This window comes from Strix uralensis, chromosome 3 (genome assembly GCF_047716275.1).
Source record: "Strix uralensis isolate ZFMK-TIS-50842 chromosome 3, bStrUra1, whole genome shotgun sequence".
Classification (NCBI taxonomy): Eukaryota; Metazoa; Chordata; class Aves; order Strigiformes; family Strigidae; genus Strix; species Strix uralensis.
In genome coordinates, this window is record NC_133974.1 from 98,410,242 (window position 1) to 98,436,122 (window position 25,881).

Consider the following 25,881-nt stretch of genomic DNA (forward strand, 5'->3'; position numbering starts at 1 on the left):
GAAGGGATCTCTGGCTCAATTACACACAGACAAGATATGTAGACAGGGAGAAGAGGTAGATGGTATGAAGCACCATGGAGATCCCAGGGGAAGTCAGGCAGGTGGAGACTAAGGGGATCTCTATTTTTTCCACACAAGAGGGAAGTGTGGGGAGTGGAGGACACAGCCTCTTGCTTGACCCAAGATCTTCCCCTCCCGTTCATTTCACCACTAACAGGAGCAGATAGATAACCAGCAAAGGTTGTTTGCTTTTCATTGAGCAAGAGGCTGCAACCCCATTTCAGAACTGCAGATGCTCTGGATGCCTTAGCAATGCTTAGTTAATCTAGAGCATGAAGTACTTTCCAGCTAACTGATAATAGCATCCTGGGCCAAACCAATCGTAAAACAGCCCTTGACTAAGGTCCGTAAGGCATGTAATTCGACACATTCCCTAAAAAATGAGAACAGAAATCCCATGTACCCTTCAGTTTGTTAAAACCCAAGAAGTTAATGCTTATGGCTCTAAGTTGCCTCATTTTCTGCCAGTGAACTTGAATTTCTCACTCAGCAGGAGGAAGAAATACAGCAGGAGTACCATTTTGCCTATTTTGTACTTCTTGTCCATGCTGTACCTTTTTGTACTTCTTGTCCTTGCTTACCAGATCCACAGAGGAGGACATTTGGAAGGACTGCTTGTTTTGTTCAAGACAGAAACACCCACAGAAAGGAAAAATCAGTGGAGTTTACCTGTCATCACAGTAGGTAAATTTCATATCCATGCTATGGCGACTGAGGAAGGTCTTGCTGTCCAGGGGGATGTCGATGTTCGAAGGATGCTGAATAGGCTCACACATTATTATAAGGCAGGTGAGAAGAGGCTCTTTATACCCACACAGAGTGTGAGGAGGGCAAGTATTATACACTTTAACTTGTCCAGTGCAGTGCAAAACCTGAAATAATGATTTTTGAATGAGAAACAAACTTAGAATGTACTTTCTCTACATGCTGAAGTGTCTTTTTACATCAGGAACACTTATTACAGCTAAAATATGGTACCTTCCATGTGGCAGACTTGAGGTTAACAGTTCTCCCTCTGTTGGTAACGGTGCATTTCATCCTCATGAAGAAGTCACGCTCAGTTGACATCTCTTTGCTTTTCTTTCCAAAGCCTGGACCTGTATAAGGAAAATAGCAAATGAGTTTTCTCAGTTTTGCTCCTTGATTTCTTCTATTTATAAGCATGAAGGATTCAATAGAAATAACAGACTAATTCTCAGGTAATTTACCTGCAGAGACCATCAAAGATGCACGGACCATTGAAAAGCAGTTTGTAGACCTCAGACTTAAAACTTTAAGAGGAACTTAAATGGGACTTTGTGCATTTAAACCTATGTTTTAGCTTGCAGCACACAAATCTTTGCAAAGTGTCACAAGTGAAAACATTATGCCTGCCTTAACTTGATGAAAGGAAAACACTAAACAAACAGTTCTTAAGTGCTATTATATATTAGCAATATTTGGCAAAACAAATCTGCAAAGTATTGAATAACAGTTAATGATTATCTAAGGAATGAAAATTCCCTTTACATAACTAACAGATCTCTACTGTCAGCCAATTACTTCATTTGGTTATTTAAAAAGCAAAAGTCACTCTTCGTTATTACCATTTTTCAGACTCAGATTCTCTCGAATTTCTTCATGGTCACATGGATGAGTGAAGTCAAAAACGCTGTGTCCAGTTAATTCCACCTGTCCAGAAGTAAGAATATATTTAGCCAAATAAAAGCAACTAATAGTATTTATCTGGTTTTAAATACCGCCTATTCAGATAAAACTGGTCACTAGAACTAAGTGCATCAACAGGATGCTCACAGATACAAATCCTGTGACCCCCTCTTTGTTTATCCTATGCATTAACTTTTCATTTTCTCCCCAGAACAATTCTCTATATTTGGATTTCACAGTGCAATTAACCACAGCACCATCCACTGGTTATTTTCAACCCAGAAAGAGAAAATCCCCCAATCCACAAGGCAGAAAAGGAGGGACCCAAAAGAGCAGCTTTATCCCCTCTGTACCACAGTCTAAGGCACAAGTTGAATAAACACCCATTCTCCTCTCCACAGTAATATCTAGGAAGGCAAGTTTGCAGTCACCAAAGACACTACAATCTTGATAGGGAGAGGGAAAAAACCCCACTGTTGTCTGATGTGCAGAGTACCTGCCTGAGAAATAAGACATTTTATTTCCATTTTCTTTTTGCAGTGACACACAGGTGTTTTTCTGCATTTAGTCATAGGACTCGTTTCTAGGAATTGGATTACAAAGACAGGAGAGTGTTAGGGAACAAGTTACCTGGGTAAGACCCATGTATTTGTTGACATTCTCTGACAAAAAGATCATGTCTCCATCCTGTGTCACCACGGCAATAAATCCCTCCAAAGCTTTCAGGTACAAGTTGTCCATCTGCTGGTCTGCCTCTAGTTCATTCTCATTATCAGCACATACTAAGAAAAGAAGAAAAAAAGCACCTAAAGTCTTCAGCAACCTAGCCAGTCTTTTTCAACACAAGCACATCTAGTTACAAGGCAACAAAAAATTTTTCTGCTGTTAGAATTTCCTTTCCACAAACCTTCTGGTGGGGCCTTCCTTTAGAAGAAAGCTGTCTCCACAGTGTACGAAAAGGATGTCCTTATCACTATAAAGATATTTTTCTAAACTTTTTGGCAAATGCAACAGACCCTCTATTCACCTTTAGTGTGTTTCTGCAAGATGTGTTTTCAGTACATAACACCTACATACCCAGACACTGAAGCACATCTTCTTTGTGCACATTCTTTTGGCCACACACAACCTTTATATTCCTCACAGGCACAAAGTATAAGGCAAATCTTACAGAAGGTAAGTATATCTGTGCATTCCTAACAAGTGTCTAACAAAAGACATTTTCATCACCTCACGTTTTCTCAGAAGTTCAAATACTTTTCCTATGAAGTGTGCCTAAATAGACCCCTCCACTCAGTACGGAGAGGTCTGTTAACACTACCTTTAATAGAAAAAGTATTAAAAACACTTATTTGAAGCCCTGTCAAGGGAATCTCTCTTTCATCTCATAAACCCCAGTATTCCTGGGAAGAACACAGATCCATCCCACTGATACCTCTCTTTTCATCTGCAGACATCAGAACTCCTTATGTGCCACCAAACTCTGACCAGTTTTGTCACCCACCTAAACTCCTCCTGTTCCACATGGAGGAGAGCCTCAGACCCCACTTACATCCCTTATGTTTACCCATGCAGATTCATGAGCCCAGTGCAACTTATCATTTTTAGAGAAGACGTGCCACTGTTGTGCTGATGTGGTAGAATATTTATTAAAGTTTTTTTTTGGTTATTCATTTTCCTGATGCTTTTTGGCTGTGCTGTAGAGACAACTGATGGCCCTGAGATGCTCTCCTTGTGTGTGCTCCACATTGCTCACCTCCTGCGATGAGAGGCAGTAAGTAGGCAAAGCCACAGGTAGGGAGGGAGGGAGAGGAGACGCAGCTCCTCCTAATGCCAGTCACCCAAGTGCCCACTCAGCACTCTTGCCTTCCCTTCTACACTTTTAAGCATGTCTCAGCTTCATGAATAAGAAGCCTGCAGGAGATGATTTGTAGATGAGCAGTATTGAAAAATTTTTGTGTAGGAGCTGGTCCATTAATTTCTTGACATGTTTTGTGTGAAACTTCTGGGATTATTTATTACAAAACTATTTACAGATATCGCATCTGGTCTGCGTACCTCAGACACGCTGTAGTGAGCTTATCTTTATAGTTTTGTCGGTTAGCCTGCACATTTGTGATCAGTCATTGCAAATATGTGTAGTGGTAAGGCTCTGAATTCAGGGGCGAAAAGCAAGCAAATGAACAAAAACCCCCCTTATTGTCTCAGAATAAAGAATAACCGACTCAAAGCATACACTGCTGAAGATGCAAGGCCACAGGTAAGTCCCATCTAGGTCAAAGGTGCTCTATAGCGCAAGGCAGCGAGGATGATGTGAGAGGAGCTGCAGTGATGCTGCTCTCTGTGCCACTCCTTGGTGGCACAAGAGAGCTCCAGGCTGGGCCCACCACTGATACAGCTGGCCAGAGGCTCCAGCTGTAATTGCATCAGCCTTATTTGCAAGAACAGTGAGACTCTTAAATGAGTTTCTTGGAGAAATTGCTCTTCCTTGTTGGTTTAATGTTGCAATTTCAGCATACAGTTTTTGTTCTCTAGTACACACACTGCTAGCACTTGAGAAGAGTATTTCACAGCACATTTGTAATTTCCCTTCATGTTTCTTGTTGAAATACTCATGTTGGAAAAAGTCTAGAAGTGGGAATGGAGTATTGCTTTGTAAAATATTATTAGAAGTGGTTTGCGTTTAGTACTTTTTTGGATAGGGAAGGGACTGAGCCAAACTAATGCAGTATTTACTTTGAAGTATTAATGAGTTATGATTAAAGCATGAGCTCGATCTATATACCTCCTGCAACTGCACCTGCTAGTGCCTAAGGATGGACAGAGGTGTAGGCATTTGTAATGCAGAGCCCATGGAGCCACTGTTTCAAACAGATGAGTGGTGACAAAAAATGATGCTGGCTGCTGCTGCTGCACCCTCCTCCTGCTCCTCAACACCCCTCCCTGGCAGCAGCCCATTACCCATCCTGCAAAGAAGGGAATAAACGGACTCAGCCCCAGAGCCACTGGGAGCACTTGGTTTATCACCCTTTGCTTCTCAACGCAATCATTTGGTAGCAGGGAAGAGAAGATGCTCTCTGGGGATGGCCAGCACAGGCTGGGGATTTATCTTTTCATGTCCCTACTCTGCAATTCTAACTACACATCCAGGGGCCAGTTCCTCCTCAATACAAAGCAACTGACTTCAGGAAATTACATCAGGGCTAGCGTTTAAAATACAGAAAATACACAATAATACATTTGAATAGTATGCACTTTGACCATAATGACATTTAGGGAAGGGAAAAAAAAAAAAAAAAAAAGAGGTAAGTGACCATCTGCTCCCAAGCTTGTTTCTGCTGTGTAAAGAATGTCAACGGTCTTTTTTTACTTTTCCGGAAGCAAACAAATGGTTTATTCAGCAGGGATCATGGCTATAGCCCAAGACAATCAGCCAAGTGTGGATTCAGAGAAAAAAAATTACTTTTCAGCTCTAACCCCAGACCCTCCTTTCCATTTTTTTTCCCAGCTCATTAAGTTTGCATTAACAAAACATGACCATTCAAAGGCAAGAAGGCTATTCAAAGCATTTGTATTCTTAAATGCCTCCAACAGTGAAAGACAAACATTTTACTTGTATTATCAGATGATTAAGTTTGCTTTTCCATGTATATAAATTATATTACTTATACAAACACACACAGAGGACATAAGATCACTCACATCAGGGCTGCAGGTTCAAACCTCTAATGTCCTAGCTGAGCACAGCACTTATAGTCAGCTTTAAAGCACTCAGTTACAGGGTTTTGTGGGATCAGAGTTCAAGTTTTTTTATTATTACCTTCGTCCAGCTGGAAGCATCTGTAATGTGGAGTGGGAGGAAGGAGGGAAGAGGGTTTGTGCTGTTGTGCACCCCCTCTCACATAACCCAAAAGCACTACCAAGGTGTTTTGCAGACACCCTCCAGCTTCCCTGGTAACTCAGTAAACCCCACCTCATCCCCTCCTTCCTTCCCCCTTAGCAGCCCTGGCCACAGAGGCAAGGGAAGCTGGCAGATACCGCTTTCTTGTAGTGCTTCATAGGGCATGATCAGGTTTCGAAGATGGAGCAGCTCTATCGAAGAAACTGTAGGCACTATCAGGCACATAAAGGTAGGTGACAAGTACCTCCAGGGGCCACTGTGCTCCTGCTGCCTGTCTATGCCTTGACTGTCCCCCATGAGCATCCCCTGGCAGTGTGCCCAGGGAAGCCCAGGCACTGGGAGATGCACCAAAGGCGCTCAGGTCTTCTGCTGTGTCCAGGTTCTTTGTGGTGGTAGCAAACACACAAGAGTCCCGGGAGGTGTCATCTGTGCTAAAACCCTGAAGTATATTAGCTCCCTGAAGATCCTTACTCCGCAGCAAAGAAATATGCTGGGCATCACTGTGGCGGCCCTAGTATGCCCTGTATCAGGTAACTTAGTACAATGATGGCAATATTAATAATAAATAACAGTCCCTCATATGGTTGCAGTCACAGCATTATAGCTTGTTTGCTTTCTCCTGTGAAAATCACTAGCTACTAATACACAGAGGATATACACACATTAGGAGACTGAAGTTATTGCCAGCTAGCAAAAAACCCAGTTTGCTTTAGAAAGAATCTATTTTGCAGAAGAAAAACAAATAAAGACAGGGATGCTGCAAGCTGCTCCCAGAAATCCCTATTCTCTTTCACTTTGCTTTAAATTTTCTTCATTAATGTACCTCAGGGCTGGACTGGAGCATTAGCATAAGAAAATTCAGCTTCAAATGGAAAACATTTGAGAAAGCTGGGACCAAATGGAAGTGAGAGGTTAGCATGAGGAGGTGGGGGCAGAACTTCAGCCTTTGGTTTCTGGTAGATCTGAGGTTACTTTACCCAGGTAGCAGCACCCCATGTAGACTTGTCAGAATTTTCCAGTTCTTAAAGAAAGGTAACCGTGGACTTAGTTTACCCTGATTTTTAGGGGTTGCTAGCATTGCTTTTCAAAATAGCTGCTAACTAAATTTTGAAATAAGGATGTGTTTCTTGGGTTTTTTCCTATAACTTTTCCATCGCCCCTCTACTAATGGCAGTATCTCACTTCAGGCACCATGACAGTACAGTAGGGAGACTGGACTGCAAATATGCCAGTTTAACTATAAATTAATAGTACATTCAGTAGAATGAAGTGCTGTAATATTATTGTTCATATCATAGTTACATTTATGGATCCTGGCCAAGATGGTGCTCACGTAGCACTGGGAAGCCTATAAAGGAGGGAGAATCCCTGTCTAGGTGAGATGTTGAAACATGTCAGAGAGCCTCAGAGAAGTGCAGTGGCCTCCCTGGGGCAACTGTCATAGCTACAGCAGAACCAGGAACAGAGCAACTGTGTCCCATGTCCCAGTCTGATGGGTCATCTGCTGTTCATATTGCCCCAAGTCAGTATTTCTTAAGTCTGCATCAAATTTTGATACAGTATTTTTCAGTCCATGTCTCAGTCTGTATTAAATTTTGATAAGTATTTTTTAATCAGTTCTATTTTGAAAAATTTTCTAACCACCAAAGTAGAATTTATTCATCAACAAGAAACTTTGAACTGTAATGGCAAATGCTTATGCAGTGTTTATGATAACCTTTTATGCTAAAAATAGCTCTTGTAAACAAGCTTTGATTAATTCCCACTGTCAGGATGTGCACTGTTCCCAAGTTTAAGAACACTTTTTCCGTAGATGCTTGCTCATTTCCTTCAGTCCAACCTCTTGGAACGAGTCTGAAGGCTCAAAAATCAGGCTCTTACAAGAAATAACTGCTCAGGTATAAACAACCTCCTAGTAAACAGCCTATACTCCTCTCAACACCTTTGATCTGACTCAAAGGGACCTTTTTGGTCAGTTCAGAGGTAGAGAGTGATAAAAAGGATTTCTACTGGAGGTCACACCATCACCTCCACAGAATTTTCATGACTTTGTCTCTCATCTTGGATCCTGCAAGTACCAGAAAGTTGCTTGGTTATTGTGTATAACAGATACCACGCTATAGCTGCCACTCCAGAGGAGGGTTGTAAAAACTGCCTGATGCTAGTAGGCAAAAGTTAGGAAAGATCTAACAGCAGCTCCATCCTGCATCAGAGAGCGCAGCTCTGAGACAGACTTGTCTCTTCCTGGTTTCTTGTTTTGCATTAAAGGAAAGCAACTGATTTTTTTTCTTTTTCTTTTTTTCTGTCTTGACAGGGCAGTACATCCTGTTCAAGGGGATATTTTCAGTGTGTTCAATAAAAGCTTTCAATTTAGATACATCAAGAAAAAGCTACTCTTAAACTTCAAGCTGCAGGAAGGGCTCTTCAAGCGCACAAGCAACTTTGATAAAGAAAACACTTATGTTAGTGCTGTTTTGATTGCAGAGTTTGTATCTAGGCAAATCATTCAGGTGCTGCTCCTAAGAAGCTGCTTTGAGTCCTGCAGCCATTGGTCTTGAACAGCAGGACACAGCACCCCATCAGACCAGGCTTCCCAAGCCCTGTGGGACCTTCCAGAAAAGGGATATCACTTCAAGCAGCTGAAGCACTCAGCACCCAGCTCCACTCTCATTCCTAGCAGCATGGTTGGCACAAAACTATTTTTCCAATTTAATAAAAGCAAACAAGTAGACATGCTATTTTTAAAGCACTGTTTTATGCCACAATGGTCTGAGATTAGATGCAGCTTGTCCAGACATTCAAAAACAATGCCCACATCACTTGTCCCTACGGTTTGTCCTCTCCCTTAAAAGCCTGGAGAAAAGCTATTTTTTCCCTTCTGCTCCCTGCTGGCTTTCCGGTTCTGTTGTCTCCCTCCCTTGAAACAACTTCACACTGGCTTCCTTGTGGCCTCCCTTCTCCCAAACAACTTCCCGTCTGCTTCCCTGTCCCCTCCCCATTTCTGCTTCTGTCTGCCTGCACAGGAGCAACTCCCATCCAGTTTCCTTTGCTGGATCTCTACACAGAAAAGACACCCGGGTGACCACACAATTGGGACAGGATTAAAGAAAGCTAATAAAATTCTGTTTGCCTGATTAGCCTGACTAAGAAGTCTGTAGTCCTGGCACACAGAAACTCACTGGTACCAAGGAGTTCTGGTTCATGTAATGCCTTTAGCACCAGAGTGGTCCAAATAAACACTTAAAATTATTGGCACCTCATGCTAATGCCTATACAGGCTTCCTAAAGTGGATTCTCTTCCTCATATTCAGACAAAAAGAGACTGAGGCAGCCTTAGCAACTCTCATGATGTCAGCTGTTAATCAAGACAGCCATTCTTTAGCAAAAGACAGTTATTTCTCTTTTGTCATCTATTAACCCCCCAGAAAGTATTAGGCTAATTTACTAGCTATACTAGAGAATAATAGGGGACAAATACTGCTATCAATATTTCTGACTATACTAAAGGACATAAGATCCCAAATCTGAAAGCTCCACTACCGCTAAGCATCGAACTGTCTATTTTCTGCAGCAACTTTATGGGAGCAAAACCTTGACTTGAAATGAACAAAGATCAGTTCTAAATTTATCCCAAACATTTGAATGTGATGATGGCAAAAATGTCTTATGCCAACAGAATTAGGACATCTTGAAAAATATTTAAGATGATCATATTCAAATGATATTTCTACTTAGCATTCCAATTATACCATGTACTGTTCTGTGCACAACATGGAAACAGTATTATAAAGCTATTGTTTCAGTTTGCTTCCTGTGATACTAATCTCAATCAGGCCGTCAGACGAACAGCCTGCATTTCTAAATGTTAAAGGCTTCCTCTCCAACATTCCCACACAGAATTGCCTACTGTGAAAATCAAAGGGAAATGTGTTACTAAGTAAAGCAGCAACTTTTATAAAGCAAAACCTGGTATTTTTTACCCTTTTGAACTCTGAGATATACAACCAGCTATTTCCTATTATGATAGGATACAAGGGCCAAGCTCGGGCCCTGCAGCGCCTGCAGGAGACGTGCACCCTGCAATCCAGAAGCCGGGATTTTTCGGAGGCACATAGTAGAAGAGCTCTCAATGAGGGGTCAGATTCGTGGGCTCTGCCATTCACCTGCTGGAAGAATGTGGGCATAGACTTCCCTAGGTCTTGGCTTCCTGACAGATAAAAATCATTATGCAGACACAGCTAGTAAAACAGCCCAAGTTACACAAGTGAAAAGGCCTATTCCAAGTCATGGAATAATAGGAAGGGGCATGAGACGCTCAATGCCAGTGGACTGAGGCTGGCAAGTTGCCTACAGCCATCTCTGAAATCCCATCTGGAGCATCATCTTGCACAAAGCAGATGATGCAGTCCTGGGAAGGGCCTTGCTCTCTCTGCTCCCAGCAAAACTGCCATGAAATGAAGAGGTGCGTTTGCCTTTGAGAATCATGCCCACAAGCAGTAGTGTAAAATAAAATCTGGGGTACCAGTAGTTTTCGATAGAATAAATAATAAATAACAAAAATGCTAATCAAGCAGTATTTTTTCTTTACTACCTTTTGAAGCATTTTTCAAGCTGCACTGCAAGCTTATTTTAGTGACATTGTATATATATAAATGCAGTAAATGTTATTTTAATGTCCTAATTAATGACAGAACAAATACTCCCACTTAACTCCAGTTTACACTAAGTGTCTAGCCCAAATAATCAAAACCATTTCCTTGAAGATAACATAAAGCAAAGAGGGGGTCTGCAGACTGGGGCAGGCGTTTACTTCAGTTTGCTGCAGTTCTCCACCTCCCCATTTCCCGGTTCACCCGTGAGAGACCACACCATAACACCCATGCTCCCTGTCAGTCAAATCAGGCTCCTCAAATACAATGCGGAATCAATGGCCAAATTCCGGTCTGCTAAACATGCATGTGAAACGGAGGCAGCTTTGCTTGGGGCTCAGAAAGGGTCTAGAGCACAAGTGAGAACAGGGCGTGGACAGGCATCACCCAAGCCCTGTGTCGATTATGCTCCACACTCTCGTCAAAACATGGGGAACAGCAAACCTCTTCATCTGTGAGCCAAAAGCTGTATCGAAAGCCTATTGCTTTGAATTAAATCAGACAGCAGACAGCCTTCCAGTGAAAGACACTATCCTTATAAAGACTGACATTATTCAGAGGCCTACCATCAAAGACTTAAATTCTGCGTTCAAAGGAACAGATGAGAAAAACAGCACCCATCAAACATTACCTATATTAAGCAGCTATTGTACAGCAATGGTGTTAATCAGTCCTGAAAGGCAGTATTTTATCAAGAAAGCTCACCTTCCAGAAACACCTATATTCAATTTTACAGCGTTGTCTCCTGAGAGCAAGAAACAGTTCTCAAACTGATAGAGATTTACTTTGGCCAGAGCAGTCCTCTTCATGTGAATCTCAGGAGTCTCAGCAAGAGTAAACTATTGGGCAGTTGCATAAGGAAGAAATAGTACTCTGAAGTCATTATCCTGCTAATGATAATGAAAGTTCTCTCTCTGATGCCACTTTATTCCAGTGTCTGATAAATTTTATCTTTCAAATATTCAGGGCTTAAATTTTCAGCCTTGTTGTTTAGCTTGGCTAATTTAAATGTTAGCTATACTCAGAAGAATATAAGTAGCAGATGAGGCCTTTGCAAGCAAACTGGCTTCCTGGCTTGCGTTCTTTCATTTCAGTGTATTCTCATCGTCAGAAAATAATACCCAGCTCTTCCAGAAAATCAGTCCCTTTAAAGTACCTTAAATTCAATTCCTCAGAATAGAAGCACTAAAGATTCTAAAACCCCTATCTACATTTTCAGCATCTAAAGATGCAGCGATGGACAAATCTGCATTTGACTAAACACACAAATTTTAATGAGAGGGCTTACTCCAAGTCAATATTTAGACCGGGGAGGTGCATCAGATTTAAGGTTAAACAAATAACTAACACAGAGAAAGACTGGAATATTAAATCACAACTTGTTGCTACTGTAACATTTCATTTCCAGATTCCTTTCTAGCTGCTGGGTCCTGGTTGTACTTCAAGAGAATGTAAATCAGATACATGAATCATATTGTTTTTCAAACACTGTCACAGAAAAATCATATATGGATGGATATGTATGAATATTATATGCATATATTGAGTTGTCATCACTATCAAATGATATGAGCCTAAGCCTTAAACACTACAGAACCACTAAAACAAACGTTTTATCTGTAGATTTTTCCCTCACCAAGAAATCATTTGAGAAAGTTCACTTTAAATTTAGCAGCTTTCAGGTGAGCAAATGGCTTTTCTTATGATGACAACATCACACTATTTCATGTCAAGTTTCACAGACACACTATTATTTATATCACCTGTTACAGCCCTTCAGAAGTTTGCTTCTCCTACACTGTGACAGTCTCTAGTTCATGCCATATAAATATTTGAAAAGCTGAAGCTGAGATTTTATGAGAAAGTTATTAACAAATTGGCTTGGTGTATGGCATGTTTAAGAACATTCACCTATTTATACAACTTCTTCGAGTATTAATTACAGGACAAAATCAGAGATGATTTCCAAACAATGTTCACCAAATAAACTTTTTTTTTTCCACAGAAGTAAATGTTAAAATCAGATTCTGTAAAATAAGATGAAAATACCCACATTTTATAGAATAGTCTTAGCAGAAGGAGAAAAGCTACAAAAATTACAGAGCATCCAGAAACAAAATTGAATTTCTCATATCTTTCAGACTAACGAACAACAAATCAACAGCATACTCTTCCACAAAATGAGATACTTCCTAATAACATTTATTAAAGTAATTGTTATGGTATGACTCAACTTTTCTAAAGAAAGGAAGTGCAATCGTGACCTTTTGGGGGGTTTTGCCATTAACGAAAAGATGAAATTTTGGGTTTACCTTTCACAAACAATGCAGGCATTGTTTTGTTAACGTATTCTTGACACTTATAGGTCACCATGTGAATGTTCCCCCAGAAACATCAGTTGTTTTCACTGATCTCACAGGCTACTCAAACCACAGATTTTCAATGAAGTGATTATTCAAGTATAGGTGCAAAATAAGCATATTATTAATTTTGTCAGTTTTCACAGGCTATGAAAATGATGCTGGTTCACATTTCCTACTAGTCCAACATGAGCAAGATTCTGATTACACAGAATCCATTCATGTTGAGTATTCAAAAGTTGTTTGCTTTAGCTATCTTAGTCTACCTTGTCATAAATGATCTACCTACTACTCATTACCAGCATATAGCACTGTTAGTCCTTTCAAACGAAGTACTGGACCTTCAGAACTTCCCAGCTGCCTTTTGAATGCACTGGCACAAACATGCTGGCCACACCAAATCAAAATTTTCTTGTTTCAGCATGGAAGCTTGAGATGTATGTTTGAATTCTGATTAAATTCTTAAAAGTTTAAAATGAGCTTAATAAACCACATTCAATAATTTTGAGAGGTTTTTTTTAGAGAAGCAAAACTGGATCAGTTATTTTGGTAATGAAGATACTATATGACTAACATCACTCAGATTTTCCTATCCCACTTAAAATATACATAATTCTGATGAAAAAAGCCTACCAACATATCTTTAAATCTAGTTGTATTCTCACAACACAAGCAGTTGTGTGTCCTGTTCTCACATAAGGACGCACTCAGAGAATAATAGGCACAATCTTACCAAGCTGCCATCAACTAGCATTGACAACTTCTTTCAGCCAGATCTTACCTGAAGAGAGAAGCTTGTGAGTGCGTAGGAAACTGATTGCCAGGCGCATTATGGATGCCTTGTCCAGGTGGGAACTGATGTTGTGGGGCAGGGGTAGCTCATGTGCCAGTTCATAGAAAACTTCAGTCTCTTTGCTTCTTCTGCACCTTGCTGCATCTCTTGATTTTTCCTTCCTCCGTTCAGAACTGCTCCTGGTAGGTAAAGGAGAAAAAGGAAAAAGCATTTCTTCATATGCAATTCATGACCTGAGAGAGGCACTTACAGGAGTAAATATTCTCAGTAGTGAATCCATTCTGTCAACTGGTTTAAAGCAACTGACCAGACTTTAATATCTATTTGTTTCTTTTAAAATGGGATTTAGGAGAGGACTGCCACATCTGGAAAGGGCTCTGATCCTACGCAAGTCAGCCTTTGGACACCCTGAGTCCCCGTTGAGTGCAACAGGATCAAGATCTGCCTTAGGCAAGAGATTTGAAATGAAATAGCGAAATAGGGAACTATTATTCCTGGAATTCAGTAAGTGTTAAAAATAAACATTTTGTTTGTTCAATCTAAATTAATTTACTCAAAAAATACTCTGGAATAAGGTGACAATCCATTTTAAAGCTGGAGCAATTACAGTGCATGTGGCTGTGTCATGGAGTTTCAATGGCTGTACCCCACATTAAAATAAAAGTGATAATAGGGTATCAAACTGTGCTTGTATATACACCTGTCTCAGCTCTTAGTCCAACACTACTCTGTAAAACCACCTTTCCTTGACCATGAAGGACACAAAATGGGAAAGAAAATGCTGTTGCTTGCAAGAAACCCTTCCTTTGTAGAAGCTATTCTAATCAAATCACCATCTCTCCATTGTCTATGAAAATAGATTCCTTCTTGAGTAAAATAACATGACCAATAGAGCCAGCCTCCTTGAAACTCTGCAGAGAACAGAAGAGCAGGAAATAATGAAGGGAAAGGCATTTTATGAAACAAGTATGCAAAATTAAGCCAACGAGGTACATAAAGCTAAATTTAACATGCAAGAAACACACAGGCTATATGTATAATGGATCTGGAATAGAACATTTTAAGAGGGAACTTCACTGACTCCAAGGTTCTTTTGTAAAGTACAATTCTTATTTCAGAACATGAAGAACCTGAATCCATTCAAAGCCATCAGCTATTTCAACCCCATGTAAGTCTGCTGATACTACAAGTTTCCTTCACTTGCATGAGTTGAGGTTGCACCTTAGTCACATCACACAGAATATATTCCTTTTCAGGCAGACGCCTGTAATACTGTACCAGTGCAAACAACACAGCTTGGATGAGCACAGAACAGGGTGTGGAGAAGATCAGCCTTTTTTGCTGTTGTGGCTACATACTCATTTCTAGAATCACCAGTGGCAGCTCTCCATTTGCAAGGCCTGCCTAAAAATGAAGCATCCTATAACCTGCTTTTTCCAATGTCAGTATAAAATAATGAGCCAACATACTAAAAATGGATCAACCAAAACCCAACAAACTATCAAAACAGGGTATTTCAATAAATATATCCTCTTGTATGAAAATGATGATGAAAACAAATATTAATTGCATCACTTAATCCTAGAAACTGTTCCAATCATAGCTGGTCTCATGAAAACTGCATAAAATAGAAAAGACTATTAATAGATTGTAATGTATTCCAAAGATGACCAATTCTAGAAGACCTAGACTGCCTGCAAAAGCTTCTAGCATGGAAACTGCTTTGTAAATTAGAAAGAAGAAAAAATAGCCAGGGTGCATGTTAAACGCTGAGTAAAGTTACAGTAAGGTGTTTGCTTGGGCCCAGGCAAGGCTGGCATTCAACATCATCCGAAGCAGACAAGTGCTCACCACTCATCAGTAGGGCCCTCATGCTGCAAAACACGTGAAGCTGGGCATATGCTGAGGGATCAGATAGGTGCTCACCAGTGGGTGTGCTAACAGGGCAAGGGGCCTCATAAATGCTTACAGTATCTTCTCAAGATCCACCATCAGCTCTCAGCAAACCTCTTTCACAATTATTTTGCCTGAGGCAAATATTTTCTAACATGGCGTCTGTTACAGGAGGTATGCACGGGATGAGACCTACACATGTTTCAGTACATAACGATAGGATACAACTTTGATAATGACTTTAGGGACATCACTGGAGCAAACACCAACCTATCCAAGTTTGAATCTAAAGGATCAGATATTCAAAAGGTGACACTAACTCCTTACTTCTATCCTTGCCAAGTAAGTCATACTACCCATATAAAAAGAAGTCCCTTTGCACAGCTGTCCAAAAAAGGTACAACAAAATGTCCTGTGTCCTCCCAGGGCAGGTGCTGGGAATGGGAAAGCCACGTGAACTGCTTACACCCATGCTCCTTTCAGAGGTAATTCTTGCTCTCTAAAGAAAAATGTGTCTACACTGTGCCTATAAAGATGCCAGACTGGGAACAAATCTTCTCAATTTTTAATTCTACCAACAAAATGACAGAGTAGAAATAAAACAAAACCAAACAGAACAAAAACTATGTGACAATATTTGCGAGAACGTCCAACTGCAGCTTGGAAAAATTAACTTGAACCATAAACACACTCACAGTTTTCACGTTAGAACCAACTTGGGCAAAACCAACCCCTCATTTAAACACGAAACTTTGGGAACTAAGGCCAAAGCCATGTTGCAATTCGTGCAGTAAAAACGGGTTGTATAAGACAGGGTCTCTCATGACGCCACTCCAGCCACAAAGAAAAATATTTAGTTTTGTTAACCTCTGTAAATACAATTTTGAAGTGTGGCTAATGAAACAAGCTGGTTTCATTAACCATGAGTTGCTCAAGGTTTCTAATAACTAATGCTATGAGCAGAGAATGATTTTTTTTCCACTGTGCTGCAGATGCTTTCCCTCGACACTGCTTCTGACTGTCATTCTTGGTTTCTCTGCAGAGAAACATCATCACACACTGCTCACATCAGAAAACAAGGGGAGGAATCAGCCTGTCTTGTTGCTTTCAAAAGACTTTCTTGCTCACCCATTATCATTTTAAATAAACAAACATTTTGCTTGTTAAGCATTTCCCCCTGTAGCTTCCTGCACCTCAATTTTCCTCCCCTTCTTGCCTCACTCAGCACAGCCTCACATTGTGTTGTTATTGTAGCCAGCCCAGCAGAAGCACACCCAGGCCCAGAACATCCCTGTGCCACTTGTCCCATGCAGCTTCCCCCCTCCTTGCAGAGAGACATGTACGCTTGCTTGCCGTCCCTCCCAGGGACATCCACAGTCATTCTGTGCTTACTTGGCCTGGTTGCAAAAGCATCGAGTGACAGAATTCTGCAAAAAGCAATATTTTCACAGTTTTTGTTTGCAGATGGCAGGCCATTAAGTCTCTCTGCAGTTACCCCCATTTTATGCCCAGGATTATTATTTTGCCCATGGCGAGGCTGGACTACCCACAGCTAGAAGGTGAAAATGTAACCGCTCCACAACCTGCCTGTTTGAAGGCCAGGAAGAAAGGCTGACACAAATACTCTTCACACATCATTAGGGCAATAGAGAAAAGGCCCAGGCTCTAGCTAATTTATGAATCATTCCCTCCCAGCACATAAACCACCCACTTATGTGGCAAAAAAAGAGCACATGTGTGCGTCACTGCTTGGAGAAAGTGACGCAAGCATAAGCAGAAACCTCACTCGCACAAACCTGTGTCAGATTTTTAAAAATGTAGAGGGGAGAGAGAGGAGAAAGCCACCCCAAATCAAGCCACCCCCCCGTACGCTGGTGCAAGGCCTGGAGGTACTGCAGGAGAAGCCTCCTGGGAGCTCCCTGACACATGTTCCTTCAGGACTCCCAGGATCCAGTGGGATAAAACCCCACTCAGCCACACAAGCACCCTCACGTTGTCATCGCAGCATGACCATTCTCAATAAAACTACAAGAAAGGAAGGGAAAAGCTCAACTCTCCATTGGAAACGGGGAGACCAAGCTGAGGAACAGGCCTGGGGACTCCATTCAGGACTTGGCTACCCAGAGGGTGGCTGGGAGGCTCAAGGAGAAGGAAAAGGAAGGCGCCGCTTCCCAGCAAGGACTCTCTCAGGGCTGCTGGATGATGTTCCAGGGCCACAGTGAATGGAATAGTTAAGGTGGTGCAGGCAGTTCCCCACCACAGAACACAAGTATGGCACTGTACCCCCAGGATGGCTGTTTACATGATTTCCCACTCCCTCCCGGCATGTTTAGTTTGTGCTCTGAAAATAGAATTTACAGGCCGACGCATGTGAGCAAAGATGACAAGCAACTAGCAAGTATTTGCCCACTCAGGTGAAGCTTCTGAATTTTCAGGAGCAAAAGCTCTCCGTGCTTCTCTCCATAACCCAAATAACAAACCAGTCCCAAGGGGACCCCCATGCAGGGGAACAAAGCAGATAATCCCACTTGCCGGAAGCATCCAAAGGGGTGTAGGAATGCCCTGCACAGATCCCGGGAGCCAGATTCCTATCCCCTTGTTCATCTCTGACAGCCCCTTGCAACATATCTTCACCGAAATTGGCGGGAATGCCTGCAGATCAAGGTCTTGCATGCCCGGGGTGAAGATCATAATCTGGCTTTCTGAAGCCTCTCTCACTGCAGGACTGGAAACTCCAGGCACAGCAACTTATTGGCAAAACCTGACACCCCACATAGCTGGTCTGGCTTAAATAACCTTGCAAAACTATTGTGTCAGCTTCAGGATTGTCTTCCCAGTGCTCACTGCTGTGATGGCTCCAGACTTCAGCAGCCAGGAGAAATGCTGGGGCAGCCAGCCTGGGCCAGGGCTGCTCTGCTGCCACTGCCCTGCCTGAGCACTCGCAGAAGGTACCTGCGACCCAAACACAGTGGGGATCAGCCACACACACAGTGGGGCAAACAGACCACCCCCCCACACGGGAGCTTACGCACAGGCGTACGGTGTCACTCACTGGTCTGCAGTAGGATTAGGCACCCACACAACCCTCCTCAGCTCATCAGACAGGGACTGACCTGAGGTTTTGCTCCCATTTCCACTGACTGTGACTGTATTCGCTCTATGCAGTCCCAATCCTACCAGTACTTCATCTCCACCAGTGATCTGTGCCCACCACCTCCACCCATACATCTCCCTGGTCCTTCCCACATGCAGTTACCTCCTCAAAGCCCGTGGTACCCACTCAGCTGACGATGGTGCTGGGTGGTCTGCTTCAGCAATGATCCCTTCTGTCAAGGACATCAGTGGCCTCCTTTAAGCTGACGGAAGAGACTTGCAAAGGTACCAATCTTCTGCTTCAGGGGTTTGTTGCTCTCAACAAGTCCATGTGGGTCAAAACTTTGGTTGTGCACACACACACACTTGTTTGTTTAAGACTAGGCAGCACAGTAATTGCACTGAACTACACTCCCACCTTGTAGGCTCCAGATCACAGAAGCTTGTAGAGAAATTGTAATCCTCACCTTGCATAAAAATACCTTACATGAAACCTGGTAGCCTTCACTCATACATACATACTGCGTGACATATTCGTACAATGCTTTGTTCAGATTGACTCGCTTGAGTTTACTTCATGATTTTGGTGACCCTTGGACTTTGCTTCAAACTGCCATGTATGCAAGCTAGTAAAACAACAAGCATATTACTTTATATCCAATGGCAGGTTATTAAATGTTTCTAGCTCCAGCACTTTAAAGGTCAAGAATCCGCAGTTAATTAAGCTGTCACATGAAACTTCTGTAGTAAATGCTCATTTCAAATGGTTTAGAGTTAAAGCTTCAAATGCTAACTTGCAGAACAAAAATACATTCTAAGGATGCAAAGATAAGAAAATATTTTACAGTACAGATAAACGAAAAAAGATCAGATGCTTATTATAAAAAAGATTTTTCAATTCAAATCTGTAAAAACTCAATAAAAATATTTTAACAGGCAGGACTATCTTAGATAATAACAAAGATTTATTTCAAACTAGCAAATCCATTTTTTGCTGCATGTTTATATTTTGCTTTACCTTCTGCTCAGCAAATCCCTAGGTGATTTGAACCAGAATAATATCTACAAAGGAGTTTTGCTGACTGTGAGGCACTCCATAGCTATCTCTGAACCACACCACTTGACGGCCCCAGCGATGTGCTTGCACAGACAACCAAGCAGCCAGCAGTCATGCTTACTTAGCCTTAAAATTCCTTTGAAAAGTATTTGTAACCATTCTACCTGACAAGCAGTTTATTCTGGATGGCATGCTGTGCTTTTGAAAGCCCCCCCCCATTAAAGTAATAAAAATGACATCAGTAAATAAAAAGCGCTACAAACAGCAATTTACTCACTCACCAGGAACTCGGGCCAAACTGTGACAGCTGTGAATGAAACCCGTACACAGTGCCATACAGAACTCTCCTTATACCTCTTTCCAGTTAAAATAATTATCTCTAAAGTCTGAGAAGACACCAGGTGTCCAGGTTCAGCACACTACCAAGAGCAATAGGAAGGGGAAGGACACAGAATTATTCTTGGATAGAGAGAAAAAAAAAATGGCTTGAAAATATGTAGCATGCTCATGATGGGGAACTGCTGAAGCAGTGCTGCTGCACATTGGGATATGGTACCCAGTACACAGACAAAACAAATACAAACAATGCAAAAATGGGGAATTTGTTAATAGAGGAAATGAGAGTTCGAAGGTAACAAGAAAAGCTACTAGCAGAAAGGGCTACTACAAAAATAAGGAAATGAAATACCTTCCACCCTTCCTTTAAAGCTGGCCTTACAGTAACTCACCACTGAGTCCTTGATTTGATTGGGGGATTTCTTGTGTTTCTGTACATACCCACTAAATAACAAATCACTGCTAGTTCAGTAAAGCTTGGCACCTACTGCCGTATCAATACATGATGCAATTCTTTCCTTTAAGTTTAAAACTAAAGGCTAGATGAGAGTCAGGAAAATCCAAAATAGGAGTGTCACAGGGACAGATGAGGGAAGAGTTCCTGTTAAGAGCAAGGAACTAATTTCCATTCTCATTAGGCCTTTTCAAAGGATGCTTGGCACAATGATAGGGTACTGGGCTGGTACAGCTAGAGTATCAAGAGATGAGGCTTAAATGAATACCAAATTTTTGGTGTATTTGAGCATATTTATGATAGTCACTAAGTCCATGTCACCCTAGGACCACCACAGCTGAGAGTAACACAGCCAGGAATATATTTTCTTGAATGGGGAACACATCTGCTCTTTAGATAGGTTAAATTCCATATGAACTTTAAAACCACATGTAAGACTGTAACTTCTCCAAGTCTGAAGCTCTGATGGTACCTTTAGTCTTAATAATTAAGTGGATTTGTATTTTATTTATTTATTTTCATGAACATTCCTGGCAAAATTTATTTTCATGAACATTTCTGAAAAAAAGGTGGTGCTGACACAAAAAAGCATTACACCTATACAGTTTTAAAATGCTTATAGCACTAGCATATTTTTTATACCACTAACTGCATTTAATGCAGCTACTGAAAGAAAAACACTTCGCACCTGCAATTTAAAGTATCATTGTGAATACTGACTGAAGTTGCCACAGCAATTAAATGGTACTTTGGGAGTGCAATGTTGAAAACCTTACTGAAGCTATAGGAGCACTTGTATTTTTTTTTAAAGCATTTAGGTTCACAATATGTCACCAGAGTCTGATAAATTTAATCACAGTAAGCAAAACAACTTCTATGGGATTTATGTTCTACTATTTTTTCTCTAGTTTTATGAGTACCTTGAACCAGAAAGATAACTATTAGGATTTCAGCAGCCATTTATCTGGACCTGGATTATTTTACGATGCTGTGAGTGCAGCCCGTCCTGCAGTCGCCACACCAGCACGAGCCTGGTACCTTGGAGAGGACATGCCAAACATGTTGCTCCTGGGGCAAGGCATGCGAGCCCCACAGTGTGCAGAGAAGATGCCAGGCTGCTGTTTGATCAGCAGTTAGAGCAGACAGAGGCATTGCCTTTTTGCCTTTTCAACCCATTCCCTGAATCAGGGCTAGATAGCAGAGAGATTTTTCTTGTGACTTAGTTTTCAGGCAGAGCAGCCTGTTCCAAGTCACTGTGTGCTCAGCAAGCCCCAGTGCTGGTCACAGAAAGGGTCAAGACAGCTCTGGATCACCCTTGTAAAGCTGCTGCAGCCCATGCTTAAAACAGATCAGTGAAATACCTCCTCCATCTTCTCAAATAATAAGGAAATTTGGAGAGGAACAAGCAGCCCAGCATACAGTCAAATCTTGAATGGTGGAGCACAAAGTCGTCTAAACTCAGTCTTCCCTCCCCAGACTGCTTTTGCTCTGCTCTGCTCCATCAAGATACAGGATCATGGATTCCTTCCCTGTTGCAATCAACTCTTTGATACCAGCCAAGATACAGCAAGCTTCAGAGATAACCTGCAGACTAAAAAAGCTTGCCACTAAACCCACTAAACAATACAACAAAAAGGACTGTTTCAACTTTGGCCAAAACTGAACTTGCTTTTAAATCAGCAAATTTTGGGGGGATGATAAACGTGCCACTCTGCTTTTCCCTAGTTTCCACTTACATGTTCACGAGTCCCTGCAACACAGCTAGAGCTGGAATTGCACTGCAGCAGCAGGAATAAGGTTATGACAATGCACAACCCGAGATCTCTATAAATGATTTGTGTTTGAGAGATTACAGATCCTTATCTTGTGGCATTACTTGTAGTAATCAGTCAATTTTGACAGCTAATCTAGACGTCCATAGACATTGTTGCTCAGAAGCTCAACAGGTATTGCTAAGATCTGCTTTCAGATAACTCAACTATTTACCTGCTCTAAAAAACACATACCAAAGGATGTGCTTTATCTCTTCACCAGTGGGTTAAAGCTAAAGGTGAACAAAGTGCAATTTGCAGGCTGCGGCGGGGGGTGGGAAGGGGCAGAATTTAAACTCAAAATCAGTCTCATTTTTCAGATGGGGCACTGACCACATCCCAGCCCATACCAAACCACAACCAGCATTATTTATCAAGATGGTGCAACTGCAGGTAAACGAGGACAATTTTTCAATTAAGCTTTATTTCAAGCCTAAGGGACAAACATGGCATCATATGACTTTACTATCAGGGGTATGTGTATCTTCACAGCCTCACTGTGTGAGGCTTCAGCCTCAAACTCACTCAACTGTAAACAGTTGAGAGACTCACGACGAACACTGTTGACAAATCCAAGTTTTACGACTAACCCTGTGTTACGCCTTGGGCAATACCCACCGATGCTTGCAGGTGAAAACCTTGGTGCTTCGGCAGGCTCGGACCAATATTCCATGACATTTTTATCTCGTCACACTGGCACATTTGCTGACAGGTTCACACAAGGGGCCCTTGTGGGTAGGAACAATGAGAGAGGCACACACAGCACAGGAAAATGGGTGGTGACCACCAAGGGCTGGAAAAAAGCCTCTTTCAAGGGAAGGTCTTTGAAAACATTCATTACACCCCACCCAGCTATTTTCACTACAATATTTCAGTACATAAAAACAACACATGAAAAATAAACAGCCCACCCTTCAATATGTCATAGTTCTCCAACCCCTGAAAAGAGATCAGCAAGCCATAAAGATTTAGAAATCTTCACCAAATGGAGCCATGTAAGAGGTCTGAAAGCATCCACCTAAACCTCCCCCATCACCCTTCTTCTCTCATGCATCTCCAGGCTCTCTAGGTAAGCTGACTCAATTAGACATTTTTTTCCAGAGTAAAGTAACAAAAATTTAAAACAGTATTGACTAGTAAATAAATTATAGTGAGTATTTATAGAGATTATAAAGTAAATCTACTGCCACAATTAAAAAGGTGCTATGTAAGTGAACAGCCTTTCACAATGCACTTCAGCTGCTTTTTTTTTTTTTGCTAATTCTGTCAATTAAAACAGTAGCTAGAACTAATAAAATATTTAAGATAAAGCAACTGCAAGACAGAAAAGAAGCAATAAAGCCAATCCATAATGAAATGGGTCTCTGAAATCAGCATATAGTCAAAGACTAGAGGCCAGTCTTTAAAGGTATGGAGGCTGTGCTCTCACACAGGCTTGTCTCCATTGCAGTCAGCAAAGTTTCCAACAGAGCAAAGATGGAGCAAGTGAACCCCTCAGCCTTGGGAACACAAACAGAGCTCCTCCTTCTCCTAAGGCTTTGGGCTGCTCTGTGATGATGCCCTCTACAGCACCGTTACTCCCAAGTTCAGTATATAAAGACAGCAGAGCACCTACAAAGGAAATTTGTTTCAAGCACAGGGTCTCCATGTTGGATGCTCTAAAGACTGCAGTGGTGGCACACCCCAGCTTGAAATGAAGATGTTTTCATCTCCTTTACAGAAGGCTCAAAAAGATCATTAAAATTACTTTGTGCCGTTGCCTGTTAATAAGCTGTAACTTGTCCTTCCAAAGGGTCAAATCTTCTAATAATAAAATTAAGAAAAAAGCTCTGGCAGTAAAATCTTTATGAAATTATGCCAACTCTTCTTTACTTTTTGGACCTTAATAATTTTAATGTGCTCTCAGTTATGATAGAAGTTAATGGTTTCTCCCTCTCTATCTCTTGGTGACTTGTAGCCTTTACAGTAAGAAGATGGATGTCCACAAAAACAGATTAAACAGCCATTTCTTTGGCAAGCAGGGAATAATAATTCTTGAGAATAACAATACAGACAGTCTAAATTTTGATCATTCCATGTAACACAGTTTCCTCTACTTCCTGCAACAACGATCAAGTACAGAACCTGAGAGCCAGGCTACGTTTTTTGCTCTCCGGGGTGTGAGTTTTTTCTACAAAAATCCTGGGATACAGCTCATTCTTAGTTCCTGCTTTCTTTTCAGCGGGCTGTTATTTTATACAGAAGCTCTTTAATTGTCCCTCTCCTCTTAATTAAGTTGTTAGGTACACTGTAATAGTGATAACTTTGCATGCTGTGATATTGATCTCTCATTAGTATTCAAGTCTGTCACTAGTTTAAGTTGATAAAAATTGAAAATTAGTAGCTTGAGCTGGGGTAAATTGTATTCTCCTCTTACTATGAAGGAAAATCAAAGGGTCAGGCAACTTAAGCTGCCTGGTCAGAAAACCAGCAGTCACTTCAGCAAAGTTAGGCAACTCCTCTAAAATTACAGCTAAAATCAGAGGCTGGAATGATGTAACTCAGGGGCAATCAGTGCCTTCTCTGTCAACCCCCCAACACACACCTTCAGCTCCTGGCAAAGCCTCCTTCAGCTCCTGGCAAAACTCTGAGGAGCCTTCTCATGGCTGACCTGCCTCTCAGCACCCACTGCTGCGGCAGAAGCCAGAGGGACATCGAAACTCCAGTACTCAAGGAGGAAACAGTGGTGGCCTCTCCACACTCAACTGCAGTATTTCAAGTATTTTAAAAATTAAGGCTTGGTTCTGCAGGGAAATGGTCGCTAGCTCTTCTGACGCATTGCCCTGAATAATTACTTGCTAAACACAAACTTTCAAAGGGAACTGATATAAGGGCAGTCTGTGTTGTAATACAAAGTAAATAACTGGATGCAGTCTTTCTCTTTTGGTGTTTCTTGCTATATCACTTCCTTTCCTACTACTACCTACTAATTCCTTAAACTTCTATGTATCTACAAACAAAGGATGGTTACTCTATACAAAAATAAAAGATGATGACAAATGGGAAGCAGCAATGCTAGGAAGCATTCAGTGTGTATACAAAAGTAAATTCACATGACCACATTTCTTCATATTTTCTGGTTTTTCTTTCAGAACTATGAATTAACATATCAGTATTTTGCCATTATTCCTGTTGGAGCTTTTACTCTCCTTAAAGTTAAGCAAAGAAGGCACATATGCATATATTGGGACTGATTCTCACCTCCATCATGGTCCCCAAGAGGGCAAGAGGCAGGAGTCTGTAATAAATTCTGTTTATGACAAAGGTAGGTAGGTAGCTAAAACTCAGTTCTTCCAGAATAGAAGTTAGACTTTTTTGTTTCATTTGATACAATTCACAATTGTCAGCTTATTTAACAAGAAACACATTACAACAAGGCAGGTCTTGGACATCTATCAAAACTTTGCATCTGTCAGGGTGTGGTACCTCAATATTTCACTATTTTGATTCTAACTGTATAGCAGCCAAATTTCTGACACGAAGGCCTAAGATACGCACCCTGCAATGTATGCAGCTGTATCAGTACACGCATAAGGTGTCACAAGAGTTACACAAAACAGATGGTACTTCCCAAGGCAGGGGCAAAGGTGCTCTCATCCGTTTGAAGCCAAGAGTTGCAATAACTACCAACACTGTTTTGTAAACATATTTTGTGCCTCCTTACAGAGATTCTTGAAAAATGCAAGTTTTATTCTTCTTGTCCTTTCCTAAATTAAATAACTTAATCAACTGAACTGCACAACTGTTCCTAAAATGTCTGCTTTCTCAGGAGAAGAAAGAGAGAGAGA

The 25,881-nt window shown here is 41.3% G+C and overlaps 1 protein-coding gene across 3 annotated transcripts in view; it reads right to left on the bottom strand.

Annotated features, from left to right (window-relative positions):
- The window catches only part of EPAS1 (endothelial PAS domain protein 1), a 79,595-nt gene that overhangs the window by 22,995 nt on the left and 30,719 nt on the right, over positions 1–25,881 (bottom strand). For all 3 annotated transcript variants that reach the window (XM_074863548.1, XM_074863550.1, XM_074863549.1), the window contains 5 exons: positions 13,399–13,589; positions 2,338–2,489; positions 1,647–1,731; positions 1,039–1,157; positions 730–932 (listed from right to left, as the gene is read on the bottom strand). In XM_074863548.1, the coding sequence (XP_074719649.1) occupies positions 730–932; positions 1,039–1,157; positions 1,647–1,731; positions 2,338–2,489; positions 13,399–13,589 (750 nt within the window). The remainder of the gene's footprint in view (positions 1–729; positions 933–1,038; positions 1,158–1,646; positions 1,732–2,337; positions 2,490–13,398; positions 13,590–25,881) is intronic.